At 36.1% G+C, this 11,982-nt stretch overlaps 1 protein-coding gene across 1 annotated transcript; it reads left to right on the plus strand.

The window, feature by feature from the left end:
* The first annotated feature begins 741 nt into the window (after nt 1-741).
* Nucleotides 742-3,635, plus strand: LOC149164942 (laccase-3-like). The gene is made up of 6 exons (XM_089431040.1): nt 742-936; nt 1,078-1,229; nt 1,623-1,867; nt 1,961-2,089; nt 2,177-3,118; nt 3,236-3,635. Exons 1-6 carry the CDS (start codon nt 832-834, stop codon nt 3,364-3,366), a joined length of 1,704 nt encoding a protein of 567 aa, XP_089287166.1. The 5' UTR covers nt 742-831; the 3' UTR covers nt 3,367-3,635.
* Nucleotides 3,636-11,982: the final 8,347 nt, after the last annotated feature.

Here is an 11,982-nt window from a genome sequence, read left to right on the forward strand (position 1 = left end):
AAAGGACAAGAGATGACCCCTCATTGATTTTATCTTTTTGGCAAACGTTCACCTCAAACATGTCCGCACTCCCCGACCCTTCTCCCCGCACGCGAAAATGAACGATAAAAATAAATAAATTTGTATCCAATAAAGACGATGCTTAGCGTTCGTTTGTATAAATATTGGTTGTTTTAACGTTTGTTCATTAGTCTGGACCCATTTAGGGATTTATCTTTTACGCAAACGTTCGTTCGACTCAAACACTTAGGCCTTGTCCCCTACCCCTCCCCCCAAAATAGCCATAGTTGGTGTCGAATAATAACTTGTTACAGATTCCATGCTGGAAAACGTGATTTCGAAAGATGCCACAACTACAAGCAAAACCTATCAATACATTAAGCAAAACCCATAACTATATCACAAAAGGTTGCGTTAGATGTTACAGCATATAAATATTTTAAGCAAATTCTATAAAGATAAGTTGCGCGGGAGGTCCCAGCTATGAAGCTGCGACATTTTGTTGCGCGGGAGGTCCCAGCTATGAAGCTGCGACATTTTCCTCTTGTCAGTAGGTATCATGATTGGATTAAAAATTCAGACAATGAAAGCCTATACCGTTCCTCACGATCAATGATAATGCCACTTGTGCTGTCGTTCCACAATAAATTATTCCTAACAACTTGCTACAACACTTTGGTCTCATATATATATTCGATCTCGTTACCAGAAACACAGATCAGTAATGCATCCAATGACGAGTGCTGTTACGTGTCGCTGAACGACTCATTCCTTGACTCGTCGAGTCAGTTAAGGACGTTAGTTAGATACACCATTTCCAGGCTCGTAATAATGTCATTGCAGGCAGTATGTCCGTTCAGGCTTGCTTTTCTAATCTCATTTGTTGTTTGTTTGGCTGCCATCACAAACGCAGACGTCCACAGATATACCTTCATCGTAAGTTTGTTAATTAGTCATTTTGAAGTTTTAAGTCTGTATAGCCAAAAAGCTTTGGAAAAGGAAAGAAGGAAAGACTTCACCTAGAGGCTATGCAAGTAGTAGATATCTTTAATGTTTGATGTTTGGATGCATACACAGCTTGAACAGAAGAATATTACCAGGCTATGTAAGACGTATGGATTAGTCGTCGTCAATGGACAGCTACCAGGCCCAACGATTCATGTACGCAATGGGGACAGTCTTATTGTTAAAGTTTATAACAGAGGCAAGTACAATGCCACTATTCACTGGTATGTCACTCTAACCTCAATGGGAAGAACAGCAGATCTCCTATCCATTATATAGATTCCCCTTAAATAAGAGTTGTCAGCTCAAGGTTTTGTTATTGATGGTTTAGCTCAAAGTATGTTAAAGCTTCATAATCATTATTGATGGCTTAGCTAAAGGTATGTTAAAGTTTCATGATCATGAACATTGCTTATGAAACATTGATATATATCTTAGACGAAGATATAAATATAAGAGATGCTACTTAATAACTCACATTTAAGATGAATCTGTATAATGAATAGATGTTCTGCCTATTTGCTACGGTTCATACATAGATTTCATGGGTATAGATGCGGTCTTTATAAACAGATTTGATGAGTATAGATTATAAGATTCGTGCTTCTATCTGTCAGGCATGGACTCAGGCAGCTGCGTACAGGGTGGGCTGATGGACCTGGATATATTACTCAATGTCCCATTCAACCTGGGGGACGTTACACATACAGATTCAACATTACTGATCAAGAAGGAACCTTGTGGTGGCATGCTCATGTGTCATGGCTCCTAGCTACTGTGCATGGAGCTTTCGTAATCTACCCTAAGAAAGAAAGCACATATCCCTTTCCTAAACCCCATGGGGAAACTCCTCTTATAATAGGTAATGAGTTGCTTAATTTGATCTTCAACATAGAAATCATTAATGTATTTTTAATGGCTAATATTGATTAAAACCGATGCTGTAATTGAACAGGAGAATGGTGGAACGCTGACCCTATCGCGGTTATAGACGAAGCACTCAGCACTGGTGGTGCGCCCAATTTGTCGGATGCATATACCCTAAATGGACAGCCAGGAGACCTGTATAACTGTTCTAGGGCAGGTATTAGTACTTTCCTTTCATAGATCAGGTATTGAAATTATATCAATTGGTTTGTTGAATATTGACTTATAGATATTGTTGATGCAGGAACATTTCGGTTTCTGGTAAAACAAGGAGAAACTTACCTTCTACGGATGGTCAATGCTGCTCTCAATAGCGCCCACTTTTTCAAGATCGCAGGCCACAAATTTACAGTTGTAGCTGTGGATGCTTCCTACACCAAGCCATACAAAACAGATGTAATCGTCATTGCTCCCGGTCAGACTACGGATGTTCTTGTCACCGCCGACCAACCAGTGGGCAGATACTATATGGCTGCCAGAGATTATAATAATCAGGCAGCAGGCGAGTTCGATAACACTACAACTACAGCCATTTTTGAGTACGTGGGACATCAAAATACACGTCCCATTTTACCTAAGCTTCCATACTACAATGACACTGCGGTCGTCACTAGATTTAGCACAGCACTGCGAAGCCTAAATTCTAAAGACTTCCCAGTGGACGTTCCACATAGCATAGATGATAGCCTCATCGCCACAGTTGGGCTGGGATTACTTCCATGTGAAGCTGGAAACACCTGTCAAGGTCCCAACGGAACAAGGCTCAGTGCAAGTATGAACAACATGTCCTTTGTATTGCCCAGCGTGGCCCTGCTTCAAGCTTATTATTTCGGTATTAATGGTGTGTTTATGAAGGATTTTCCGTCAAAACCTCCCCTCAGATTCAACTATACAGGGGACGATATTCCCAAAAGACTTTGGGCTCCTGAACTGGCAACAAAGGTGAGAGTTGTCACCTACAACTCAACAGTACAACTGGTGTATCAGACAACAAACATCTTCGTGGCAGAGAACCATCCGATGCATCTTCATGGTTTCGATTTTTACGTGGTGGGACAAGGTTTCGGGAACTATAACCCAAAGACCGACCCGCTCAAGTTTAATCTGGTTGATCCTCCACAGCGCAACACCGTCATCGCTCCAGTAAGCGGATGGGTTGCCATCAGATTCAAAGCTGACAATCCAGGTATATATTATAGAAACTCATTTGCTCTTCAATTTGATTATTATCATACGGAATTTATTCCCAAATTACAGCTCGCTCAATATTAAATGCATTAAATTATCTTCGTTCTTTGGACAGGAGTGTGGTTTCTGCACTGCCATTTAGACGACCATTTAGCATGGGGATTGAATATGGTGTTCCTAGTGAAGAACGGTCGCGGTCCTCTGGCAACATTGGAGCCTCCCCCTGCAGACCTTCCCAAGTGCTAGATAGAGAGAAGGAAATATCAATAAGCATATCAAGGATCTGGACAGATTGAGGGATCCTTATTGATCTAAAATCTTCGGCCATTAGTGGCGTAGTTAAAATAAACTCAAACATGAAGGGCGAACTGTGTTTTTTATTCGTCTGACTGCTAACGGCACATGAATAGGCTAGGATTGTATTTTCTTCTTGTAAGGATTGACATTTTGGGATATTGAATTCAGGTTAGTTTTTATTAAACTTTTTATAATCATGAGTTTTTTTTTACAATAAAATTGGAAAAGGAATTTTTGGAGAATTGGGAATTTCCACAGATTAAAATATCATATTTTAACAATATTATTTATTATAACTATTTTATAAACATTACACATTGACAATTATTTTATAAATATTACACATTGATATTTATAATATGTTTCCATAGACTTAAACTCAAATAAATAATTAAAACGATAAATTATTCACCGCCATTACTACATCAAATGGGCTATCATTCAATTATTTTATAATGTCACAAATAGACAGATACATCAGATTATTAAAACAATTATTTTATAAATTTCACTTTAACCATTATTTTATAAATATCACAAATGGACCATTACATATTTTCATAAACTCGAACCCCAACAAATAATTAAAAAAAATAAAAACATTCACCATAACGATCAAACTAATATCTTTTTTAACACAAATTTAAATTATAAATTCAGTTAATTTAAAATTTATTTGTTATATTTATAATAACTAATCAAACCGAACTTTGTTTTAAATCAATTTTAAAAAATACTTTATCTAAAAAATTCAGAATATGTTACAAGAACTCAAAACATGAATGGTACACATATTACTTTTTTAAATATTAATAATTACAACTAACTATCCGTGGAAATAAATATTTGTATTCTTTAATATTATATACTTTTAAACTTAATTTCTTAGAGTGTAGCTTTATATTTTATTTTTGAGATATTATATTAAATTGTAAATACTTTTTTAAAGGTGTAAAACATGTAGAGTTTAAATTTCAAAATTAATTTGAATTTTCGAAATTCGTTTTTGTGATTCGTTACCTAATTTTTATTTTAAGAAGGTTTCAAACATTAAAAAAAATGTGAATTTAAAATTTAAAATTTTGATAATTACGATATATTAATTTTTTATTATTATCTATATTTGATAATGGATTGATTTTTAATTAATTTATAGCTGACCAAACAGTAAACTAATAATTTCTAAAATTGACATGGTAAAACAAATAAATAAATAAATAAATATATATATATATATATATATATATATTATAGTTTTATATGTTTAGGTTATTATTAGTTGAGAGGGCTAGAGTTTTATTTAGCAATGATGACGTGCAGATGGTATGCTTATAGGTTTGTTTAGTTAATATCATGTACAATGAGCATATTGACTAAAATTTTTGAAAACACAATGAGAGTGTGTATTTATTTATTACTTCCATATGTTAAATACAAACATTCATTTGGAGTGGTAGTGTGAAATTACAATATACACAAGTTCTAACGCAAGTTGGGAGTCAAACTCGACAATGGTCGGAATTCCTCTGTCACATGAGCTTTACAATGGATGACCAATTGCCGATTATCAGACGGGTCGACTCCCCTTTCAACATGCGCAATCATCTTATTTCTTGGCCCAATTGCTGGCCTCCAACCTAGTCAAAGTCGATCTACTTTGTTGCTACATCAACCTGCTTGACTGGGGTACAGTCCTTACACCAACTAAATTTAAAATATTAATATACAATAGTTTGAAATATATATATATATATATATATATATATATATATATACCACGTGGCAATATAGTGTTGTAAAAACCCATTTCATATTGCATGTGACAGTTGCTCAGTGGTCGAGGTGGAAGTACTGAGCTTAGCAGGTCGATTTTTGTTATTTATAGGACTGACCCCAAGCCTTTGACCTAGTCGGGGTCGGTCCCCTTTGTTGGTACATTTCGCTGTTTTGACCTGAGCACAATGTTGACCTCTACTAAATTTAAAATAATATACAATATTTTGAAATATATATATGTGTGTGTGTGTGTCTATATCTATATATATATATATATATATATATATATATATATATATATATATATATATACACACCACATGACAACGATTCAATGACCAGTGTGATAATATAGCATTGTAACAATGTCGTTCACCTCCCATGTGGCAGCGACTTAGTGGCCCAGGTGGTAGTTGTCAAGTCAAAGGTCTATGGGAGTCGACCATATCCATTCATGTGAACAATTTTTCTATTTTTGAGCCCTACCCCTAATCTCTGAGCTAGTTATGGTTGGTCACCTTCATTGGTACATTGGGTTGCTTGACCTGGGTACAGTCTAGACCCCAACTAAATTTAAAATATTAATATATAATAGCTTTATATATATATATAACACATGGCAACGATTTAGTGACCCACGTGACAGTATACTATTGTAGCAATGTTGTTCAGTCGACCCTATCCATTCACGACCCAGTTTTGTTATTTCTACACCCAATGTCAGCCAACCTAGTTGGCTCAATATATATATATATATATATATATATATATATATATATATATATATATATATATATATATATATATATATATACACCATGTGGCAATGATTGGCAACGATTTAGTGGCCCACGTGGTAGTATACCATTGTAACAATGTTGTTGAGTCGACCCTATCCTTTCACGTATCCATTTTTTTTATTTCTATGCTCAACATCGGTCGACCTAGTCAATTCGATGTGTGCGTGTGTGTGTGTGTATACCATGTGGCAACGATTTAGTCGCCCACATGGAAGTATAGCATTGTAACAATGATGTTCAGTCAACCCTATCCATTCCCGCGCCTAGTTTTGTTATTTCTACGCTTGACGTCGGTTAACCTAGTCGGCTCAATCCCTGACCTCTGACCTAGTCACGGTCAATTCCCTTTGTTGGTACATCAACCTACTTGACCCAGTTATAACCCCGACCCTTACTAAGTTTCAAATATTAATATATAATAGATTGGCACACACGCATGCATATATCCCACGTGGCAGTATATCATTGTAACAACATCATTCATCTTCCACATGGAAGTGACTCACCAGCCTAGGTTGTAGTATTCATCTCTAAAGTCAGTTGGGGTCAGGCCTATCCATTAGTGCATGCAATTTTGTTATGTTTGGGCATGAACCCCGACCCTTGATGCTTTGTTGTTATTCTCATCTTGAGAAATTATGCCTTTGGCCACGTCACTCCTTGTTCCATTGCATAGTGATAGGGAAATGCTTAGGAATCCAATCCGGATTTGACACAACTAGGTCATCGTTGGGCTCGATGGATAAGGGTTATATAATTATAGCTATAAGATTTCATTCTCGGCAAGGTTCTCTGCAATGCGACTCTGTGCAAGGCATTACCATGGCCTGATGAAGGATTTCTTGGGAAGTTATGAGTAGTTCGATGGATTGTAGATCTGGTGGCTTTTATCAGGTCTTGCTCCCTTCATGCGCATTCTAACCATCCAAGGTAGATTTAGAAATGGCTTTGCTACATTGGTTTTTCAACCAGCTGGACATGCGTTACCATTCTTCTAAAGTAACAACAACTCACCAAAGTGTCCACTGGTGCTATCCCTCTGAAGATTACCACAAGGGTACTCTTTTTGAGTCCACCAGGTTCTCAAAATACAAAAAAGGACACAGGAAGATTGACATTCAACACACAGATGGGGAAATTCTCTTCAAGGTTCAAAAATCAACATGAGTTATATGAATAGGGGTGCACTGGGTGAGTTATTAGTCTATAAACACTTGCCATTTGGGTACAAGGAATTTTAGGCAGGCCGCCCCCAAACAAGAACTTGATGCCTATTGAAGTGCCTCTAATTCTCTTGCTACTAACAAGGATGTGCTACACATTGATCATGGTGGGATTACCTCATTTACACATCAGGTCAGTCTTCAGGTACTATGCAAGGTAAGGCTTCCGGCCTCAGGAAGTTCAACAACAATGTAATGCAAGTCAATTCCTCCCATGAGGTTGTGCGCTATGCAAGAGTGTACATTCCAACATAGACTACACAAGACCTCATCTGGATTTATAGCCTAAAAGCTAAGAGATAAGAATATCCTTAGCGTTCATAATGGGCATTCACATTATGTAACACATGATTGTGTCCTCATCATCTCGCATACAAGATTGATAGTCTCTCCTCGATGTAACCTATTAATTGAACTAAAACAAGTCCTTTGTTAAACATTATCATAGTTAATCCAGGCCTTGGTGGATTCTGTGAGTGCTTTCAGACCTTGCAATTTATATTATTAATAATTATTTTTTATATTTCTATTTATTGTTAAAAATAAATTGTTTGTTTTATATGCTACTTTGTAAATTTTTCATAGATAATGAAATTTCCAAAACCATTAATTAACATCAAAATATTTTTTTAGGAAATAATTTATTGCCATAAATTCTTTTTGTTATTACATTTCTTAAAAAAATAAGTTTATATTTTTATTATAAATTGCATATAAATTAATTACGATTCTAATGAGTAAGTATTTCAAAATCTACAATGATTAGGATTTCCCACTTAATGTTGTAAATAGAGGCATTAATTACACACTCCATCTTCGTGAGAAAACCATTATTAATTGCTTGTACAAAATCCCAAGGAAATTTAATGTATTGACACCCCTCTACTAATGGTGGTTTAAAATTTGCATTTATTTTATTTAGAGTTTCCATGTAGTGAAAACATAATTGTTTGAGCCAAATCAATGGCTTAGTTTGGGGATAGTGCTAATATGATAGTAATAAACAAGCAATTATGCCACATCCCAAATTCCCCAAAACAAGTTGGGGGCCAAGACTTCTCTTCTTTCACCAAATTTTTCATTTCCCACTCCCAACTCCGTATTATGTAGGGAAACATGTTCATATGTTCACTTATTTTGTTTGAATAGTAATTTATTATTGACAGCTACCCAAAAAAATTCATGATAATATAATAATAATAATAACCAAATATCAAATTTTTTAAAATATGGATTGTAATACAACGTTCACTAAACTTTATGTAATATTATGCATTTAATGAAGTTACCCACATCTTTAACACTTGATAAAAATTTTGTGCAACTTTGCAAAACTTGCTACAATTGAAAATGTACTGTGGAAAGACATTGTTAATGAAGTATGTGAATCTCCCAGCTTGTGTTTTTCGAAATGCAACAAATTTATTTGTTAGTAATTGATAGGATATTCATTCTTAAAACTTATCTAAAGAGATGAGGAATTTGAAAAAAGAAATCAAAAATTACAGACACATATCACGAGCGTACACCCTTTACAACTTAGGTCATTCCATTGGAACAATACTTGTGGGCCCCAAGGGAAACAAGTTAGAAGTTGGGGTTGGCTATTGTGTGCTTTCACTTAACACACCTCAATCATTGTCAAGCATGACTATAATCAACCCTGACTGTGGGTCCCACTGAAACATGTTGGGAGGTCGAGAATCGGGCCTCCTTTTGCCTTTTTATTTTTTGTCCACGCACCTCTAATTGTTGACTAACTACTGAGCCCACAACATTAGGCTAGTAGGTCAGATTTCTGTTGGGTAATAGTTAAACAAATAATTTGTAAAGTAAACATTAGAAAATAAAAATAATTTATTTTTATTTGTTAAAGTCACATGGAATGTAAACAACCAAATAGAAAGGTAAGCATTTGATGATTATATTATTCTTATGATATACATTTATAGTATATTGTGTGACCCTTGGATTCATTTTCCAAGTGGTCTCTTGGACTTTAGTGGTTGTTCACATTCCACACCAACCCATAGAGGATTAGGTGTCCAACACCCACCCCCTCGCAATTCGAAGGCGTATGTATGAGTCCACGAAGAGAGTTGTAATATAACATGTGCAAAAATGAATGGCAGCACTAGGATGAATGTGCTCTTTGAGATGTTGGTATAAGGTCATGGTTTAAGGATGACCACCAGCATTGGAACGCTTTGTGTAGTTCCTGAAACTCTTCCAAGTTTGGAAAGAAGCTGAAATGTTATTCTAGAGGAAGTGTCCCTAATGCTTTGGAGAGGGAGACCTTCAACCTAAAAAAGGGACATCTACAGCTTGTTGTGGTTTAAGGATGACCACCAACTCTTGAATGATTAATGCAATTCCTAGAACTCTTCCAAAACTAGCAAGAATATGAAGTGTTCTACTAGAGGAAGTGTCCCCATTGTTATGAAGAGAGGTCTCAGCCCTGCATAGATGGTTTAAGGTTGATCATCAACCGAAGGAAGGCTTGAGGGCATCTTTGTCTCTGGTGACAACTCTGAATCTGGTATGGAAGGTTGTGGCTTAGGCTCACTTGATGTGGCTTTGAAGCTTGTAGATGGCCATCATTTCCCCCCTTGTTAGATAAAGGTGAGATGATGGAGAAAAATCAATTGCAATATTGTTTAATACTCTAGAACAAGTTCTGACATATGACTGAAATATCTTCTTAGCTGTTAAACCCCATTTCCAAGAAGAAATCCATCCAAGATGAATCTTTGTTCTTGTAAGAGGCTTGTTTTTGAAGAATCTGTGTCAAGAATGAGTGGTTTTATGAGAGTGATCACATAGATGAAGATCAAAACAATGATCTCTTATATGGCCAACTCAGTCACAGTGTTGGAATTTAACAACTTTTGGTTGTGAATGTGGAGGAACAGAATCTGGAACAGGTGAAAGTGAACTATCATGAAGGAATCCAGTACTTTGAAACTGGATGGGCTTTGAGTAATATGGAATGTGAAAGGAAATGTCCTTATCATATCCAAGACCTATTCTATGTTTGTTATGGACAAGCTCTTCCCAAGATTAGAGGACCGAGTTGGGAAGTGCAGACTGAACTTTTGCATCTGCATGTAACTTTACTGCTTCATTGGGTACTGGATCTGAATCAACTTGCTTCTTATGGGAATCTGTTTTAATGTTCTAAAAAGAAACAGGTTCAGAATGATGACTCCATTACTATAAATCTTCCTACTACAAAAAATCAATCTGTTCTTGTGCATTTTGTAGGCATGTTCGAATGTCATATAGGGCGTCTATGATGATGTTTACTTTCCCATCAACATTGTAAACTATTAGGGTGTTCAATATCTCTAATATATCACCAAATTTGGCCATTGTGTTAGAAAAAATAAACTCCTCTCAATGATATCTTATTTAAGCTAATGGATTAAAAAATTTACACCATTCTATATACGACCTTCATGGTGTTCAATGTATAAAACCAACATATAATAAATAATGACCATGCCCATGGTATTCACAAAATTTTCAACAGAGATCCAATGCCGCATTCACCATAAATATTTAACATATTTAAGTATATTCCATGTTGTCAATGCATACCTCAATCTAGCTTTAATCAAGAGGTATAACCAGTGCACAAAGGTCCCTGAGTTGATGTAGCATACCATGGACTTCCACGACAATCTGGAAGCTCTACTCATAAATGGAAACAATTATTTCCTCTTTGTGCATTGTCGAATTCATTCAATCCATAACTCGGTCTTCATACATATCACTCAACATATAATAATTGTCGAAGTTTTGGCCTTTAATTCAACTCAACCCACAATAGTTCACGTCCAACAACTCCAATAGGAGCTTCGAACAACTCGGTAGAACTATGCTCTTCCACCTTCTCCTCCTGCTTCAACGCGAGCCTTGTTGTTAGCTACTCCTTATACAGGGGTCTTCACATTGGTCTTACATCTTCTTTCTTTAGCGCGCCACTAGTTCCTTCAAAAAATTTCTTGATTATTCTCGTACATTCCCACTATTCTATGATGGCTATAGCTAGAGAGATGGATGACATTCTGGGAAATCCAACCATGCCTGAAGCACTTGAGGATTTAAATCTGAGTTACAGCGAGAGAATTAAACGTCCCCTGTTAGATGTAGTAGACAAACTTCATAATATGATTCTCAGTTTGGGTGGATGAGGACTACAGGAGCTAGGAGGGTCTACGTTCAAGAAGCGTTTAAACGTAAGAGCATTACAGTCAGCAAAGGCTTTGGAGCAAAAAGTGTTACAGGTAGTGACGAATATGAATGACCCTGACAACACAATCAACTTCCCAACTAAGTGTTATATGTGCATGCAGACAAATATGAGATAGGTCTAAGTGGGCCAGAAAATGTGTAAAGTGGGTTAGAATCTTGACAAATAATGGCAGAAATCATAAGATGGAGAATGGCACAGATCTAACAATGTAGGAAATGCACAACATGAAATTTTGGAGTTGTTTTTTAGTGACAAACCTGCACCAATATCAAGCAGAGAGAGGGAGAACATGCCTCTTCTCTTAGAAAATTTATGAAAGGCACAAAACCTGTAAAGAGTTCTCAGATCTACAAAGGCCACAAAACAACGGCTCAAATTTGAGCAGGGCAGGAGAATGCCTGCTCAAATACCATGTTAAAGTCACATGGAATTTAAAGAGCCAAGTAGAAAGATAAGCATTCGATGATTATATTATTCTTATGATATACATTTAGAGTACATTGTGTGA

Source organism: Pinus tabuliformis, chromosome 5_1 (genome assembly GCF_031772625.1).
Source record: "Pinus tabuliformis cultivar Carrire ecotype Pingquan chromosome 5_1, CPIR1, whole genome shotgun sequence".
Taxonomy (NCBI): domain Eukaryota; kingdom Viridiplantae; phylum Streptophyta; class Pinopsida; order Pinales; family Pinaceae; genus Pinus; species Pinus tabuliformis.